The sequence below is a fragment of the Zalophus californianus genome, chromosome 3, assembly GCF_009762305.2.
Source record: "Zalophus californianus isolate mZalCal1 chromosome 3, mZalCal1.pri.v2, whole genome shotgun sequence".
Lineage (NCBI taxonomy): Eukaryota > Metazoa > Chordata > Mammalia > Carnivora > Otariidae > Zalophus > Zalophus californianus.
The window spans coordinates 18387415-18408049 of NC_045597.1; the positions used below are offsets into that span (position 1 = coordinate 18387415).

Genomic DNA, 20635 nt, shown 5'->3' on the forward strand with positions numbered 1-20635 from the left:
CCCACCAACTTATCTGATTGATGGACAATATATGTCTGGTATAAATTGTTCTTGCTTGCATCCTCGGTTACTATATGTCTCTCAGTGCAGATACTTGTGTTCCTGAACTCTGGTATAAAGATGGGCTTTAGGGTCAGAAAATCTATAATTAAAAGGGTTCAGAAAAAATGAGTTATTTTCATCTTCAATTTTATTCCTATTATTCTGGTAATTCTCATTTTAGAAAGAAATGGCTTTTGAATGTTACACATAACCCAGGTGCTAGTTTGGGTGGCACAGAATATTACTGACCAATGCTGAGTAATGTATAATTACCTTTGCTCAAGTATGACACTGCAAATATTGTCCATGTGATGAGAATTATAATAATACTGCCTTCCATCACAATCATTCATACATCTGTTTGTTTACATAAGGCTTAGTTTACATTGGAAAATGCAGACAAACCAAATACAATGAAGATTATAAATCCTTTGAGTTTACTCAATTTGTGGGACCCCGAAAGTCACAGGGTTCATGTCTAACAGGATTCTTGCTGAAAAGAGTGAAACCAACACAGCCAAAGGAGCACCTCAGACCTGCTGATCTTCAGTCATCAAACAGAATGAAGCATATTCTTGAGAAGAAACCTTGATCTGAAAGTCTATGATATGGGCCTAAATAAAAAAGAGTCGTCCTGAGACTACCTCTGAACTTTCATTCAGTTGCGTTTCCATGTACGACTCTGGAGATCATGATGTGTCCTGGAATGGTTGATATACATTTGTGTCTGGGAGTGAAGATGGAAAACAAAAACAAAAACAAAACAAAACAAAGAAAAAACAGTGCCTCCATCAAATGATATAATCCACCCCCCCAGAAACACATTTCTCTTATTTTGAGGACAATTGTGGAGGAATTGCAGCTCTGTCATTTCCCTTAAACATGCAATGGGATAAAAAAATAAATACCCTGTTCTCCGTTTTCCCATATTATTATATGCATCATTTAGACACTTCCAATGCCATTAACAGATTTAAACTGATAGAAATGTTTTTTGCTATGTAAAACCAAGTGGAAGAAAGTGTTTAGTACTCTTGCTATCGACTGAGCACCCATGATGCTTCTACATACAATTAATTGAGAAATAAGCCTCACTCATCAACCTGATTTAGGCCCCATAGATTCTTCTAAAAATTCTGAAATCATTTTTATACACTCCCACAAAAATCATCAATTTCAGTATGACATGACTTTAAATCTTCCTTACCTCTCCAAAAATTGAGTGAAAAAAAAAAAAAGGAGCTGAATTTGAAGTTTTATTTTTCAACTCTACATATGTTTACTGACTTTGCAAATGAAAAAAGGACAGAGGAGTCACTTTTTGAAAGGAGGGAAAAAAGAAAGAAAACATATTCTCAGGTATATTAGGCAGGGAGAATTTCACTCCCAGTTTGACTTTTTTGTTTGGGGGAGATTTTGAGCCATAAAAATGGGATAACCCTACAGTCACAATCATAAACACTACTGAAGAACTTCTAGCTCATTTGGCAAAGCTGCTACTGGGAAATAGGTTTTTGGAGAATCAGTTTGGGAAAAACTGTCAAAATTAAAGGTCATTCTTCCTATGGCTGAGAAAAAATATGTATATTTTTTATTCTTTTTGTAGTGAGAAATTTGAGGAGACTTCTCTCTACTCACAGTTGAGAGCATCAGTATTACAGATGTTGCAAATTAACGTGAGGACCAAAGCCTTATGGACCATCAGGGTAACTTTAAAGAGGTTAGAATAAATCTCACACTCCCTGATATAAAAGTACCTTCATCTAAGCAAACAAGTTATAAGAGTTCTAACGGCAGCCAGTGATAGCTATACAAATCTGCTTTCTATAATTTTCCATAATTGCTACCATCAGAAAAAAAAGACTATCTGTTAGATACCAAACATGTACCCATAGCCACGTCTAAGACCAACGACAATTCCAACTTCTAGTCCATACCTTCCAGCACAAATACTGCTCAGTGTTAGTTTAATCATTCACTGCTTGGATTTAGCTTCAGATATGTCGTGAAACGGTCACTAATTTTTCCATGAACATCTAAAAAGTAAGAGCAAACCTCAGTTTTAAAGGTTTTCTTTTTAATATTAGTTTTAGCCGGAGCAAATTGCTTTTCAACACAACAAAATGTTGCATGTATTTGTTTATGGACTTTCTTTTTCTGGGAAGTTTTTATCAGATTCTCAGTGGGATACGTGACCCGCAAAGGTTAAGCACCACTAGCCTAAACTTTTGCCATATGTTTGTTCTGCCTTCTGGCATTCCTTCTTCCTGTGTGCCTGGTTTTTGACCCCCTAGGGTCCTGCTTTTCATTATTCATGTAGGTCTTGACGCTGTCCTGCCTGGGAGCTCCCTTTTCCTCAGCCCTGTTCTGGCCTGGCCTCTTGCCCCTACCCAAAGCCTTGCCTTGGCCTGCCCTGCCCTGAGTGCCCTCGCTCCTACCACTCACCAAGCACTGTTTTAAATTAACCAGAAATGTTCTCATTGAAGGGAACATAACTTTTATTTTAGTAAATTAAACTTACAGGTAATAAATAATAAAGGCACCTCAAAGAAGCACTAACTTCCTTTTAGGAAACAGATTGGAAATTGCCTTCTCCAGTCCTATAAGTGATATTAAATTTTTCTGAGTTGACTTTTTCCTGACCGATGGATATTTTCATCCACTGAGTTTATATATACACAATTCATCATTAAGCCCAGTATGTCAGTACTGATTTAACCATATAAACACATACCCCCAAACACACACATCAAGAATTTTAAACATTAGCTAATTTTGGTTTCATTAATAAAGTATTGTGCTAAATAAGGTTTGACTATGTAGATATAAATTCATGTATCTTAAGCCAACTGATCCTATGTAATATGAACCTATTCCAGCTATCTGGGCAATAATCCTAAGTAATATTAAGTGTTCTTCATTCAGATTATGTTTAAAAGTTTTTCCTATGCTTAATTAATTATTTTAGTCACTTCACTACGTTCTTTTGCAATGAACAGGGTAAAAATTAATTTTTAGCTTTCATGGATAGACACATCCTGAAACAGAACATGCCCTGACTTATTCCTCTCTTTCAACTAAGCAATTTCAAGTGTCTCTTTTAGTTCCCATTCTCAATAAATAAAATTGTTAATGTTCAAGTTGTAAAATTCCTACTCAAATCAAGATTTAATAAACACATGAGAATAACATGGAGCTGCCTGATGATACAATGTTCCATTAAGTTCTTAAGAGACAATTTTGAAAAACAAAAACTCATAAAACCATTTAATTATATTTTGTCTCAAACATTAAAAACCCAGTGTTTCCAAAAATTCTCCTTTCCCCACCTTCATATCAAAACCCTCTCCTATGTCAAAAATACTTTATTTTTACTAAGCATCTAGAACAGTCTCTATTACCCCAACGCACAGCCATGCATGCAGCCAATCCCCTTAATTGGCGCATTCTTAAATGAGAGGTTTGGCTAATTGGAATGCTTGCTGGAGAACAGATGGGGCACTAGTGTTGAGACTCTGTCTTAATTTATTGTCCTGGGGTTTTCCTAATTACCCGCTTAATTGGCACAGCCACACCACTTTGAAATAATAATGTACTGCTAATTATCACCGATTTAAGCTTGCTAATAGCTTATTCTTACCAGCTAACTTCAAGGAATCAAGCAGACAGCAGAAACTGCCACAGAGAAATCACTCTGCCTGGGCTGGCTTAGACAGCTACATAAGTTCAGTGTCCTTTACAGCTGTGCTGATTTGGTTTCTGCCCCAAAAGACTACACAGTGATGCTTTTTGGGGATGTTTAAAGGAATGGCAGCTCTTCCTGACTTTCTCAACTTTTGGAGACCTCTGTAACTGGGATGTAGCATTAACTCAGAGTTTCAAAGTAGCTCATTATTGGCATTCTACATAAACAGAAAAAACAGGGGGGAGACTGAACAAGTACAATCCCATCTCCAAAATATCATCAAAAGAATCCAGTACTATGGTTTCACTTCCCTCCTTCCACGCTGAAAAGACTCACATACTCTATACTTCGGGCTTAGCACAACTTTCAGATCCAAGGACAGATTTGGATGTCCTTCTTCAGATGTTAGAAATAGAGCAAGGAAAAGACAAGGTATTAAACAGAAGGGTTCTCTTTTGAAATGAATACGGAGGAGGAAGGTGGAGAAAGAAACAGACTAAGGGGTTACGAACTTGGGAATTCATAGAGAAATCGCTGTATTTAGGATAAGATACTATACTTCTTCCTTAGTTCACACTTATTCTGCATCTGTTTCAGGTACTTTTTCAGACATCTCTAGGTCAGACTCCCTAGAAGCAGTTCCTGAGACAGGAATTTGGATGCAGACGATTGGTTCATCGAGGTAGTGCTCTTAAGAGAAAGGCAGTGAGGGAAGTAGGGTGGGGTGGGCAGGAAGAAGGTACATCGGGATGTGGGCTCAGCTGCAGCCAGGCTGCACACATGGACTGCATCACACATCTGGACCCATCACACTGAGTAAGGGCAAGCCTTTGATCCCCTGGTGTCCGTCGGGTACTGCTTATGAGCCTCTGCCAAGGGGGTGAGGCAGGTGGGAGGTTAAGCCCCTCCTTCAGGTAGATGAGATGGCGTGTAGTCCTCCTCCACATGGAACAGAACTGACCCGTGTAACCTGTAGGATATTGCAGAAATGACAGTGGGGAATTCAAGGTTGGATCATAAATACACTGCAGCTTCTGCTTTTCTCTCTCAGATTATTTGTCCTGAGGAAAGCCAGCTACAGAGTTATGAGAAAACTCAAGGAGAAGTCATTGTGACGGGAACATGAGGCCTCCTGCCAACGGCCCTGTGAGTGTGCCATCTTGGAAGATGATACCCGGTCCTGCTCGAGCCTTCAGAGGATTGCAGCCTCACCTGACCTCAACAGCAATCATCCTAAGAGACCAGAGTCAAAAAGAAACCCTGAGCCAAAACCCCACAGCTGAGCAGCTCCCAAATTCCCAACCCACAGAAAATTGCATAATAAATGGTTGTTGTTGCTTTAAGCTACTACATTTTGGAATGACTTGTTAAGTAGCAACAGATAATGAAAATAGATGGCTCCAATTTGTTGAGGGCAATTCCCCAGAGAATAGTGCAACTGTGCATCATCAGCACTGAAGAGAGAGCCACCAGGAGGCAGATAAAACGGCCAGGTAAAGAGGGATGTGAGCAGGGCCCCAGTAGCCCCCACCATTGTAGTTACCTCTCCTGTGAAATGTTTCCATTAAACCTCCCATTAGTCTTACAGTGTCATGTCATGAACTTAACTATGGACATTTATATTTTTAAAAATGGTAGCTGGCGGGCGCCTGGGTGGCTCAGTTGGTTAAGCGACTGCCTTCGGCTCAGGTCATGATCCTGGAGTCCCGGGATCGAGTCCCACATCGGGCTCCCCGCTCAGTGGGGAGTCTGCTTCTCCCTCTGACTCTCTTCCCTCTCGTGCTCTCTATCTCTCATTCTCTCTCTCTCTCTCTCTCTCTCAAATAAATAAATAAAATCTTTAAAAAAAAAAATAAAAAATAAATAAATAAATAAATAAATAAATAAAAATGGTAGCTGGCAATGACCTAGAATTCTGGACTAAGTAACAATAGTCTTCAAAAATGAAGATGTGTTCAAACAAAAGCTGAGAGGATTTATCAACGGTAGTAAGCAATGAAAAATATCCTAAGAATAAATAAAGCAAAATGACTCTAGATGGACACGTGGGACTAAAAGAAAAAGCCTGAGAAGGAATAAAATATGAGATATTATAAGTAAATATTGACTATTTAAAAACAATAACAATAATACCTCGGAAGTTGTTAAAATGTTGTTAGAAGTAAGATATTGGTTAGGAATAGGGTAATGGAAGGAAAAGGGTAATGGAGTGAAACTTTTAAGGTTCTTATATTGTTCAATGAAGTGGTTAAAGTTCTAATTTAAAGTCAATAGTAAAAATTAAAAAGGCACATTGTGATCTCTATGGTAACCATTAGAATAATAAAGAAATGCAAATATAAAAAGCCATGAAGGGGCACCTGGGTGACTCAGTTGGTTAAGCATCTAACTTCAGCTCAGGTCATGATCCCAGGGTCTTGCTCCCTGGGAATCGGTTTGTTCCTCTGCCCCTCCCCGCAACATGCTCGCGTGTGCGCATTATATTCTCTCTCTCTCTCAAATAAATAAAACCTTTAAAAAGAGGAGGCCATGAAGATTTTTTAAAAAATTAAATACCTGTTAAAGTCAAAAGAAGGCAAGAAAAGAGGAATAAAGAATAAAGAACATGGGGCACCTGGGGGCTCAGTTGGTTAAGTGTCTGAATCTTGATTTCAGCTCTGGTCATGATCTCAGGGTGGTGAGATCGAGCCCCATGTCGGGCTTCCTGCTCAGCGAGGAGTCTGCTTGAGATTCTCTCCATCTCCCTCTGGCCCTTCCCCTGCTTGTGAGCAGTGCTCTCTCTCTTTCTCTCTCTCTAAGTAAATAAGTCTTTAAAAAAAAGAATAAAGAACATGGGGTAAAGAGAAAATAAAGAACAAGATGGTAGCTTTAAACTACTTCAGCATAGTATATATCACTGGGACATCTGGCTGGCTCAGCTGGTGGAGCGTGGGGCTCTTGATCTCAGGGTTGTAAGTTCGAGCCCCATGTTGGCTGTAGAGATTACTTAAAAAAATAAAATCTTTAAAAAGAAAAAGAACACTATATATCACCATACAAAACTGGGGCATCTGGGCGGCTCAGTCAGCTGAGCATCAGACTCTTGATTTCAACTCATGTCATGATCTCTTGGGTCCTGGGATTGAGCCCCTTGTCAGGCTCCATGCTCAGTGGGGAGTCTGCTTGAGGTTCTCTCTCTCTCCCACTCCCCCTCTGCCTCTCCTCCAACTCATACGTGCAAGTATGCACTCTCACTCTCTCTCTATCTAAAATAAATAAACCTTAAAAAAATGGACTAAAGAACCCAATTGAAGAATGAAAAAGTAATTAATTATCACTTAATAAATAGTGTTGGGTAGCTTAAAAAAAAGCTAACTGGTCAAATTATTTATAAGCCAACAATAGTTATATTAATGCAACCTCAAAAGAATTGCTTGAATAATGGAAAACTATATAAATCAAACTGTTACAAAAAACAAAATATTTTTTTAGGTCAGGGTACCATAAATCTAACATAATTTTAAACAACAAATTTGTATATTTAAACAATAAATTTTGGGGCACCTAGCTGGCTCAGTCAGAAAGGCATGCGAATCTTGATCTTGGTGTTGTGAGTTTGAGCCCCACATAGGGTGTAGAGATTACTAAAATAAATAAGTAAATAAACAAACTTTAAGTAACTATTTTTTATAAGATATACCACTAAAGAAACTAAGCCTAAAGATTTATTTATTTATTTTTAGAAGGCGAGAGAGACAGAGCATGAGTGGGAGGGGCAGAGGGAGAGGGAGAAAAAATTCCAAGTAGACTCCCCACTGAGCACGGAGCCCAACCCAGAGCTTGATCTCACAACCCTGAGATCATGACCTGAGCCGAACTCAAGAATCAGAGGCTTACTCGACTGCGCCACCCAGGCGCCCTATAAAATAAACTACGCCAATATAATTTTAAAAGACTATGAGTTATTTATATATAAAAATGTATTTTAAATTATTAAACATAGAACTGTGTTTATCTCCATTTACATCGGTGAAACAACTGATGCATTTTACAATTTCTATTTTTCACCTACTAGAGCAATTATATTTATAGAAATTGGTGTGGGGTTTTTTTGTTGTTGTTCCATAGCTTTATTTTAATAGTTTTAAATTGGTTTAAATTTATAGATAATACTTTCTGTTATAGATATTCTCATGGGAATTGCCCAAGGTAAATAAAGAAAACTCAAGAAAACCTACCATGGATACAATACAATACAATATAAAAACTAACTCAGAAGCTGTTGATTTTTTTAACTTTACTTTATGAGTTGCACAAAATAGTGGTCAATGATTTTGTCATTGATTTGGATGGCTTGACTGGAAATTCATTTTTTCCTTATCTATTTTTTATTTTACAATAAACTTTCATTTTTTTCTAATTAATGAGGAAGTCCCAAGTCAAAAACTCTTCAGCAAATTACATTTTATCTCTATCTGGATAATCACTATATCTACTACACATCATAATGAAAAATTATGCATATGAAATGGCAAAAAAAGGTTATTTAAAAATTGAGTATTAGCTCTCATGAGAATTTTGACTAAAGGAGATTTAACTATGTTTTTATTAGGAAAATAGGATTTAAAAAAAAGCCTTTCATCTAAAGTTTAAAATAACAGTGTATATATGTATGTTAATTTATATGTATACACAGACAAACACACACATATTTTCTGAGATACAGAGAGCTAAGCATACTCATCAACCCCTGGCATACTATCATAACTTATTACTTAAGATAGAATTTTTTTACAAATACTGATTCTTATATATTTAAGATAAGTAATTTCCCAAATCCTTTCCTTGAAAAATACCTATTGATTTTTATATATTTGTTTTTAATTTATAAAAATGGTCTTGCACTATTCTCATCCTGCTTAATACTTTTTTCTCTTTAATCATGATATTTTTTGATGCACGAAAATATATTCTTTCCTTCTGACTCTTAATGTTCCAAAGTAACATATTTTATTTTTCCATTTTTCTTGTTATGGACACATAACTTGCCTCTGACTCTCAGCCACCACAGATACTCAAGAATTCTCCTTGTGAATATGAGCAAGAGTTTTTTGGGATACATCCAAAGAAAGCAGCTAAGTGCATAGACTATAAGAATTTTACAAGGTATAGCAAGCTTCTTGCTAGAATGGCTCTACCAGTGAACCACATGATTGTACACATAGAAAATCCGATCCCATCAACAGACCAACCATTAGAATGGAGTTCAGAAAAGTAACCAGATATAGTATTATAAACATATCTTTGTCTCAATCTGTCTATTCAATATTCATCCCATTTGCTTGGCTGGTCTGTGCACACGGAGGTGGGCTTGGAGAATGTTTGGATTATCATAACCTGAGTCAGAGGGTGACTCCAATTATATCCTCCTATGTATGTGCTATCTGCTTGAGCAAATCAAAACATGTACTGCCACCTGCTTATCTAGCTAATCATTTGGCAATGTTTTTATCTCTTTACCAATTAGTAAGGATAATTAGGAATATTTCACTTTCAACTGGTAAGAATGTCTTCACTGTTAGACCTCAGGGCAATTCACCCATTCCATGACAGACAGGAGCCTTGATCATGTGGACATCCTATAGGACACCATGCTGATAATAAAATATTGATCACATCATCCTAGTTGCCTTAGTAGACATGTGCATGACTCTGGTGGGGAAAAATATTGATATTTCAAGGCTTGAGAATTCAGCAGGGTTTCTAAATGTCCAGTAGTCTGGATCGTATTGGGATATTCTAATGTAAAAGGCCAAATTTCTGCCTTAAGATGACCTAGCACTCAGGAAGAGGCACAATACTATTTGGGTCCCTTTGCACATTAGAGAAAACATGATACATACTTGAGTGTGTTGCTACAACCCTTTTATAAAGTAGCCCCAAGGAGCTTTTGCATGAGAAAGAAGTCTGTAAGTTGGCTTCTTGCAAACTGTTCTGATATTCAGTCCAGATGACCCAGCTCATCCACTCAATGGCGCCTGAAGTACCAGTGGCAAATGAAGATGCTCTACAGAGATTCTGGAAAGTCCCGTTAGAAGAATAACAGTATAGACATCAAGGATTTTGGACTAAAAGCATTCCCGCTTTTGCTAAACACTGTTTTTGTTTGGTTGGTTGGTTAGTTCATTGGTCGGTTGGTTTGCAACTGGGATCTGATAGAAACTACACACTTGACCATGAGCTAGCAAGTGACACTGCAACCTGAGATACCCATGATCTGACTATCTGATCCTCCACACTATGAGATCAGGCCTATATAGAAGCAATATATCATCAAGTGGAAATGATCTATTGAAAATCAGGCTCAAGTGGGTAGAAAAAGCACAAGTTAAGATGCACAGAAAGTAGCTCATAGTCACTCAGCACCTACTCTGCTACATTTCCCCAGCTATTTCATTTGAAATGTATGACCTCATGTGGAATTATCAGGGATGAAAGATAAATAAAATTCAGGCCTAGTATATGGACATGGAAAGCTAAATAAAATTCAGGAGATGTTTATGTATAGGTCTGTACAACATATAAGTATTAAGCCAAAGTATACTGCCCTAGCAATTAAGTTCCATTTAGGAGTGGCAATAAAAAATGTGTAGAAATAAATTGCATAAGCGGGCTCATGTGTAATACCTTTGGTTGTTCACTCTGTGTGGTGTGACTTTGGTCTATGATGGACCTACTCTTATTCTTGGGCAATGGCTAAATGGTGGCTGGCTGATTAGGGACAGAGAAATACATGAGTTTGCAAGATTGGTGACAAGGACGTTTATTCAGTGGATGGACAGATACTTATAAAACTAGCTATTCATATGAGCCTCTCATTACTCCTGAGACATTTCACTTGTATTGGGTTTTGTTTTGTCTTTCCAACAACTGAATTGTTCTGGTGGTGAAACAGACATGACCTTTAAGAACTTAAGATCTTCCTTAGCTAGATTTTGTTATAAGAACCACTCTACACTATACCCTAGCCACTATATGCTATACACTAGCCTAACTCATTAATTTCTCAAATACAAGAAAAGACTGCTGATCACTATAGATGTTTGGAGGAAAAAAAACAGCTACTTTGCATGCAAACAAAGTGCTAATTCTTTTGAGCTGCGGCAAACAGCCAGCAATAGCCCAGATCTTTATTCCAAATTATAGTCCATCTGAGAAGAGAATGAGGCAATTAGGACCACTGTCCCAAAAGGAAAGACAGATTCTACATTAGAGAGAGTAAAGCTATGTAACATACTGAGTTTGCCATAAGGTATTATTAGAAATAACTACTTGAATTAATAAATGAATATAGAATTCTGAATTTCAGTTCAATTCAAAAACACCCACTGAGAATCTAGTATTTGCCCGAACATACACTGGTCAATAGAATGCAAAAGTAAATAAAATAATAGTTTCCTTCATTTTTAAGAGTTTTTCAGTTTGACTGTCAATTATCAAGCGAAGAGATTATTAATGAATGCTCTAATTTAACATGTGAAACAATGACGGGAATAGAGGTAGAAACGTGAGTTATAGAAGCAAGCTACTCAATGCTTATCATTTTGAATCAATAGATAGCCATTTTCAGCATTCCAGATAAAACGTATAGAAACTTCTTCTTATCCAACCATTTTCTAACAGATGCTTAGCATATGGTAATACTGATTTCATCATTTATGTGAATACTCTGTGTTCATTGTCCAATATAGTAGGTATATATAGAATTAAGACTAAAATTAATTAAAATTAAAAATTCAATCCTCAGTCACATTAGCCATATTTCAAACTAATTTTTTTATTTTATCGTGGTAAGATCTACCCTCTTAAAATTTGAAGGGTACAATACAGTGTTGTTGGTCACAGGGAGAAGGAAATGGGGAGGTATTAATTAATGGGCATAAAGTTTCAGTGAAGCAAGAGGAGTAAGTCCTAGAGATCTGCTGTACACTAGCCATATTTTAAGTGCTCAGTGACATGTGCCTATTGCCTGCCATGTTGTATTATAGCAAGTGTCCCTTATCACAGAAAGTTTTATTGGTCTCACAAGTTGCACTCATATTCCTAATTAATTGAATAGGAGCAACCGCTGAATTTTAAAAGTAATTAATGGTGATCTTTTTCTCTTCAATAGTGTATTCCATTCTACATAATTGAATACATTCTATTCTGTTGAAAATTAATGGCTTACTTTCTCTTCTCTTTCTGGTTGTAAAACAAATGTCTTACTTTCTTCTGTTGGCAAGTGTCTCTTCATCATTTCTGGGAGAGATCTTCATCCCATGCTTCTCTTTGCTTCCATCAAAAGAACAACGGGGGCTTTGTGTAGGTGTTCTGATTAGACGGCCACAAATCTTATTGACCTTTCAAAAAGAAAATATTAAAAGGCAGTTAGAAACCATCCTCCATCCTACCTGAGAATGTAATGTTTGTAATGTAATGTCCAAAACAATGGCATGTTCCTACTTATACCTCATTAGTAACTTTTAAGACATAAAATGTTAAAAGAAAAAAGACATAAAATGTTTGTCAATTTTCGAGTGGGGGAATTAAATTATCTGTATAAAATGGCAGCCGTGATAAATTGATGCTATACATATTGATATACTTTGCCTGAGTACATGTATAAAATACATGAAGAAAACATATATGCAGAATGAGTCAGAGAACGATATTAATAAACTTGTTTGCTTATATAAATAAGACTACTTAACCAAAGTAGATATTATTTATGTTTTATATTCAATTGATGACAATCACATAATTGTACTGATATTTAAATGAAATAATTTGCTATTAAATATGCAGTCTGTTTCTAAGTGAGTTCTAAGAGTGGTTTTCTTCTTAAGGTCCTTTCCTAGAAATAATAATGATTTTGTTTATGTAAAGATCATATTTTGTAATAGTTCTATATCTTCTTCCTGTATTTTGAGAGTGTTAGTATATTTGTTTTTTAAATAATTATCCAAATGAAAAATTCATTAAAAAACTTATCTAGCAAACATCTTTGTATAATTTACATAGTTATCATTGAAAAATTAAGTAATGAATTGGACATATTATCATGTAAAGCAATAAAAAAAGACTCACATGATACCTTATACACTTAAAGAGGTAGAGTAGTATAATCGCAAATATATAAAAGCATTGCCTAGGAATCAGGAGATTTTGGTTCTTGTCCAAATTTTTTTCCATCTTAATCACTGAGATCTTGAAGACAGTAGCAGAACTTCTTTGAATTTGACTCCTTTAGATGTAAGATGAAGACGTTAGAGTAAATTATTCCAAAGTTCCCTTAAAGTTATCAATTTCTTTGATTTTCCATGCAATGGGCATTAAAGGAATGATATACTAATTTGTTTCTTGAAACTGTATTTATTTCGCTTCTAATATTTGCAAAGAAAATGTATTAAAGTTTAGAAGAGATAAAAGATGGGAAACCGAATTTTCTCCTAAAAGAGCTGACAATTTCAGAAGAAAAAATAATTCTCAAACATCAAAATGCAAGATGTGTGTATGTGAAAAGAGAGGGACTAACAGTGTTGCAGACACTTGAAGGAGGGTGAAGAGTGACACCAGGAAATACCATCGTGGGAAAGACCACTCCACTGGCATGAAGCTTGGAGTATGGGTCGGGCCTGAATATGCTGAGATGTGATTTCAAGTCAGCCAAATTATAAATACACAAATATTTACTGCACCCCATTCTTTTCGATGTTAGAGATACAAACATGAATCAGGTGTGGCCCTTGCACACAATTAAGATAAAAGTCAGACCGTAAAATGGTAATTATAATAGAACAAGACACCAGCTCCCACAGAAATAGCTAGAAGTAACACTGAAACACTTAGAAAATGGACAGCTTCACTTTGCTTGGGGTGTTCAGGGAAAAGCTTCAGGAGGTCATGCCTAAAGAACAAGGTAAAGCATAAACTAAGAGTCTGTCAGGTGGACAAAGCAGGGAAAATTTTTAGGAGAGAGTAGAAAAGCAAAGAGATGTGCAACTTAATATGTTGACATAGAACACAAAGTGAATAATGAAAGAAAATGGTAGAGCAAGAGGTGAGACGTAAAAATGCCATGATTTGACCTAAAAACCAAGCCAAAGAACTTGCTTCGGCAAATGGAGAGCAGGAAAAGCTTCCAAGCAGGAAAATGGTAGCTTAAGATTCCCACAAGAGAGAAATCACCATGACAGCAAAGAAGGTCCTTTAGTAGAACAGTGGATCAAAACTGGAGCCCAAAGTCATGGCAGAGGAAGAAAGAGGCAGGTCTAAGAGGCATGCTGGAGGGCAAGACAGTAGCATGGAGATTGATTAGATGTATCATGTTGTTATGACAAAAAATAGCGATGAAAGGCAGAGGAAAAATCCTCAAGGAGGTAGATGCAAGAAAATAATGAGGCTAACACAGAAAAGAGGTAAAAAAATAAAAAAAAAAAAAACGTAGTTTGCCTTGAAAGACAGAATTATAGAGGGAAATAGTAAAAGGAAATTATGTTTGAAGGCTGGGCTAGAGATAAATGTTGGAGCATTTTCAATGCCAGGCTCAGTTTTATTTATTAGACAAAAGCTTCTGATGACTTTCTAATGGAAAAGTTAAAATACTAAAGCTGATATTTAGTCAATGAATCCGGAGGCACTGTCCAAGTTGGGCTGGGGAGGCAGACCTGGTAGAGACAGGTAAATTGTTAAGAGAGTCCTGCAGTAGTCCTGAGGGGCGGAAATGATTTTGAACGTTAGTGGTGACAGCGACCATAAAGAGAAAGATTCATGAATTACAGACACAAGAGAAGTACAATCAACAAGGCCACATCCAGAACACTGACACCACCAAAAGGTAGGGAGATGTCAAGTAACAAAACTGTCTGTCATTCATGGCCAGTGGGAACGAAGAATGGTACAGACAGTCTGGAAGACAGTTTGGTGGCTTCTCACAAAAATAAAATTATCCAAAGGAATTGAAAACTTATGTCCACACAAAAACCTGCGCATGGTTGTTCACAGCAGTTTCATTCAGAATTGCTAAAACGTGGAAGCAACCAAGAGGTCCTTCAGTAGGTGAATGGGCAAAACTGTGGTACCTTTTTTATTCAGCACTAAATTATCATTATTTATTACTATTCAGCACTAAAAAGAATATTATTCAGATCTAAAAAGAAATGAGGGGCGCATGGGTGGCTCAGTCAATTAAGCATCGGACTTGGTTTCGGCTCAGGTCATTATCTCAGGGTTGTGGGATCAAGCCCCACATTGGGCTCCACGCTCAGCGGGGAGTCTGCTTGAGATTCTCTCTTCCTCTCCCTCTGCCCCTTCCCCCTCTTTCTCAAATAAGTAAATAAATAAATCTTTAAAAAAAGAGAAAGACATGAGCTATTAGGCCATGCAAAGACGTGGAGGAAACTTAATTGCCTTTTACTAAGTAAAATAAGCCAATTTGAAAAGGCTACAAGCTGTATGATTCCAACTATATGACATTCTAGAAAAGGCAAAACTATGGAGGCAGTGGTTGTCAGAGATCAGAGGGAATTTGGGAAAGGGGGGCAGAGTACAGAGGATGCTTGGGGCAGTAGAACTACTGTGTACGATACCATAATGGCAGATATATGTCATTATAAATTTGTCCAAACCTCTGGAATATACAACACCATGAGTGAATCCCGACGTAAGCTATAGACTCTGGCAGATAATGATGTGGCAGCTGAGGTTCATCAGTTCCAACAAATGTCTGACTCTGATAGGGGATGTCGAGAACAGGGTAGGCTAAAAGCATGAGTGAGGACAGGGATATATGGGGAATCTTGTCTTCTGTTCAGTTTCAATTTGAAGCTGAAGCTGCTCTAAAAATTAAAGTCTATTAAAAAAATCAATAGGGCTTATAGCAAATGACTGAAATTTGAGAAGTTAAAGAAGTGTAAAGCCAAGGTGTTAAAAGGCTCAAAGCAAATTTCCACAAAGCTGAAAAATAGTGATAGTGGAGTGTAAGTAATTATTAGTTCAAAGAGCTAAAATATCTTTAAATGGAAAAAAGTATCCTCATTGTCAACAACTCCTAGTAACAAAAACCAAGGGAAGACGATATAAGTTGGTAGGAGAAATATTGACTAAGATTGTTTAGTGATACTGAAGAATATTTTAAATGAAGGAGCACAGTAAGAGAGAAACAGACTGCCAACATGATCCAATGTGACTAGCCACAGAGCTCTAGACAAGTCTTGAAACTTCTAGGAATCTCAGCTTTCTCGCCCTTGAAAATTGAGAAATATCAAACCCTACGTTAAGGGACATCTTATTTCATCCTGACCCTCCCATGTTGGACCTAAGACCGTATCTGCCCTTGAACATATTTCCTAGACAGGCAGATGGAAAGCTGAAAATACCAGCCTCACAAGATCTTTATTCCCATTATCATCTTTGTAATGTTGTGGTGTTTTTTTCTTTTTTGGCTTATTTTATGATTCTACTAATTTTTTTTAGTTTTTTCTAAATTTTTGATACATAATTCACATAACATTATAATTCACATAACATTATACATATTAGTTTCACGTATACAACATAATGATTCAATATTTGTAAAAACTGATCACCAGAGTAAGTCCAGGTTTGTTTTTGTTTTGTTTTTCTTTTTACAGATAGAAAAGAAAATGTACAAGCCATAGACTTAGAAGTCATCTTTGATGGTATCCAAAGGTACAGGCATATATAGCAAATTCCAACAAATACAAATAAATTTCAAAGCCCTTTGATTTGTCGACTTGCTATCCTGAGAGCTCGACTTCACACCTTATGGAAAGGGATTGGAAAGGGATCTGTCAGCCTTAGCCTGTCACCTTAGCTCCCTGGGGCTGAGCCGATTTGGGTGGCCCATTTCAATACCTTCTTGCTAGTGAAAAGTCCTTCACACTTACTTTGACTGTTTTTCATCTTCAGCTTACACAGCCATCTCCTCCTGATTCTCTCCTCCCTGCTCTCTACCATTCGCCCCTGCAATCTGCAGTCTGAAGTGTCTCAGGAAAAAAAAAAAAAGTTTTCCCGCTTAGTGCTGACCTACTTTTGCTTTTAAGCTCCTCCTCTGGCTTCCCCATGGATCTTCAAGTTCCCATCTCACCTTGAAATGCCTCTTTTAGTCGCTCCTAAGCCATGTCATTTCTCCCACTGGGAGCGAGTACTTCTTTCAGCAACTCCTTGTCACCAGCCGACCCTCCCATTCTCACTGCAATTTTAGCCCTAATGCAAAAGCACAACTTTCTCCTAGAGCCTCCCTCTCTGATCACTCAGTCTTACTCAAATCATCATATCATCAAAACTTGGGGTTAAGAATCTCTCAAAGTTTTTTTATTTATTTTTAAGATTTTATTTATTTGAGAAAGTTGAGCTAGAGAGAGAGAGAGAATGAGCTGGGGGAGGAGCAGAGGGAGAGAGAGAGACAAGCAGACCGCCCCCCCCTTGCTGAGCAAGGAGCCCGATGCTACACGGGGCTCGATCCCAGGACCCAGGGATCATGACCTGAGCCCGGACTCAGGGATCATGACCTGAGCGGAAGGCAGACACTTAACCGACTGAACCACCCAGGCACCCAGAAAAGCTTTTTTAAAGAACAACTTAGATTGTTCATTTTCATTTGATTCCCATAAGCAGAGCCTCCATGTCTTTTGCAATGATCTTTTGAAATGTTATAATAATAATAATTACTATTATTATTGAAGAGAAAAATGTTTAGAAGATTACCAATTGAAAAGCAATGAATGTGGAGGTACTGTGAGTGCTTACTAAGCAATCCGGTTCAGAGGATGAAGCAGAGATGGATGCTCCATCACTGTAAGAGGCAAAAAAAAGAAGGAGAATTAAAGCTGTTAGCAGTTTTGAATCTGTTAATCAGGGTGAAAAAAGATCCAATTACCAATGTGTAGAAGTGAGGAGGCAGAATAAGTGTATTGTTTTGGTTTATCTGTTCCTTAGAGCAGGAGATAAATTCTCATTTAAAACTCTGAATTGGAGGTAATTCTAAAAGGTAGTTCTAAATGATGGATTGGAGAGTAAAAGAAAGTTAATGAGTAGAATCACCTGTGTAGGGCCAAGCGTTAAAACCATGGAAATGGTGAAATGACAAAATGGATATAGAATGCCAAGAAGGTCAGAAAGAAAATCATTTTGCTGGAGGAAAACAACCCTGAAAATACACCAGGAAACAAAGAGGAGGAGAAGGAAGGGGGACTGGAAAGGTGGAAGATGAGAAGGAAGGGATAAAGGGAGGAGAGGAAGGGGGAGAGGGAAGGACTCCCCTACTCAGAGAGCTGGCAGTCACTGAGAAGGCAGCCGGCCTTAATCTAGAGGTGAGAAAACTGAAGCCCAAAGCAGGAATGTAACTGTGCTAAGGCTACTCCAGTTAGTGGAGGAGTCTTCCTGCTGCTATTGAATAAACAGTCCCTTCCTTATACCAACTAGCGGCCTTGTTATTCACATCTTCTTAGCCACTGTGAGGAATTCATATTCTGTAAGACCTGGTTCCTGAGGGTCCTGTGTGAATAATATAATTGGGATTGAAGATGATCGACATCTGTGAATAGACCAGAGAGGCTCCTTTTTCCTTTGCATGTGGAAATGGATGAGGGAAACATGGCTGTTATTCCCTTTAAGATTCCAGCAAACTAATGGGGCGGGGGGAGAAAGAAAGAATTGCAAGGATATTAGACAATTTGATTTCTGACCTGATTTTAGGATCACTGAATTTATGAAAAAGAAGTCCTCCCTTGATGCAACCCCCAAGTTCCAACTTTGTGACAGAGTCACATAAGATTCAGTAGCTTCCTGAGCTAAAGACTACGCAGCAAAATAATTTTGGTTTGATCAAATACCTGATTAGCAGAATCAGAAAAGCAAACTTCTGTCAGATTTCATTATAAATATCACAACTGACAATATATTGGATGTTCTTGGATTTATGAATACTCAATATTTTCTCTAAAAAGAGATTTGTTTTCAATATAAAAAGGCTTTTCATATTGCTAGGGATCTGTGGTCGCACTTAAAATCCATGGTTGATATCAAAAGCTTTCTAATCCACATACTTTTTTTAAAGATTTTATTTACTTATTTTACAGAGAGAGTGAAAGAGCACAAGCAGGGGGAGCAGTAGAAGGAGAGGGAGAATCAGGCTCCCCACCGATGCGGGGCTCAATCCCCGGACCCTGGGATCATGACCTAAGCCGAAGGCAGACACTTAACCATCTGAGCCACACAGGTGCCCTAATCCACATACTTTTAAATTGCCTATTAAAATACCTTAGTGAATAAATGTTATTTTGGCATTGCAAATAACTTTTAAAAGTTATTAAAAATATCATATCACCTTCTGTGCTTTCCATGTTAGATGCAACTGATCAAGATTGCTTTTAATCATGGTATTATAACTGCATATTGAAGGCCTGTGATGATTAATTGTGTGTGTCACCTTGAGTGGCCACAGGGTGCCAAGATTCCACATTACTTCTGGGTGTGTCTGTGACCATATTTCCAGATGAGATTAGCATCTGAGTCAGTGGATTCAGTAAAGAGGACTGCCTTCCCCAATGTGCGTGGGCATCATACCATCTACTGAGGGCCTGGATAGAACAAAAGACAGAGGAAGGAGGAATTCGTCTTTTTCCCTGCCTCATGGAGTAAACGGGGACATGTCATCTCCTCTTCTCCTGCCCTCAGACTGGGATTCACACCATCAGATTCCCTGGTTCTCAGGCTTTCAGACTCAGGCTGAATTAAATGCTCCTGGCTTTCCTTGGTCTCCACACTGCAGACAGCAGATCGTGGGACTTCTCAGCCTCCATGATCACATGTGCAATTCCTCATAATAAATCTCTCCATATATATATTTCTCTGGAGAACTATAAATAATTCAATGCCATAATCAGGCTTGACTAAATAACATATCTTTTAATGACTGCACACACTGTTGTGAACATCATAGTCTTTATCGTTGTTTACATCTGCTTTGATGCCTGTAATGAAATGATTATAATTACAGGCAAGTAATAAAAGGGGGATGCAGATAGGTAAAACCCTTAAAACATAAAAATCTTATTTAATTTTCCTTAAGTTATCAATGAATTTCCTTCATGTGTCATCATATTTTGACAAAGGTATATATCTTTTCATCCTATAGACACACATGATAGTGTCCCCTACATCATAACATAATTTGTGAACTCAATCTTTGAATCAGGTAGATTCCACCCAAAGCATGTTCCTGGCATATTCTTCAATATAATGCATTATATACTTCAATGAACATATAAAAACATGCTGAATTAATGTTGATAAATGTTTAAATAATTTTTTTAAAGATTTGATTTATTTATTTGACAGAGAGATAGAATACAAGCAGTGGGTGCGGCAGGCAGAGGGAGAGGGAGAAGCCAGCATCCCGCAGAGCAGGGAGCCCGATGCGGGGCTCGATCCCAGGACCCTGGGACCATGACCTGAGCCAAAGGCAGACGCTTAACAGAATGAGCCACTCAGGCGCCCCTATAAATGTTTAAATAAATTTAATTAAATAAATAATTAAACCATAGTAATTAAGCAAGAGTAATATAGTCAAATCATATGATCAGAAATGAATTTCAGGAAAATTGAACTTAAAGGAGTCATTTATAAAATATATCCTATTTTTCTGACAATTTCCATTAGTAAGTCAGATGTTTTCTGATTCAAAGTTACTTTAGGTGAGAAATATCAACATCATGAGAATTGGAATTATGGCATGGTGATAGTATATTATTATAAAAGATTTTGCTAAGTTTGTATTAATGAAAGTGAAAAACCAAGTGATTACAGAATATCATACTCTGTAACTACGGAACAATCACCATCTAAATCATATGCATGCTACTT

General features: G+C 37.4%; 1 protein-coding gene across 6 annotated transcripts in view; it reads right to left on the bottom strand.

Moving 5' to 3' along the window:
• Nucleotides 1–20635, bottom strand: part of GPC5 (glypican 5) — a 1342862-nt gene that overhangs the window by 1027767 nt on the left and 294460 nt on the right. For all 6 annotated transcript variants that reach the window (XR_003519145.1, XR_003519143.1, XR_003519144.1 and 3 more), the window contains exon 4: nt 11975–12108. Coding sequence is in view for 3 of the 6 variants with exons in the window: in XM_027589722.2 (XP_027445523.1) it covers nt 11975–12108 (134 nt within the window). In the remaining 3 variants the exon portion in view is untranslated. The remainder of the gene's footprint in view (nt 1–11974; nt 12109–20635) is intronic.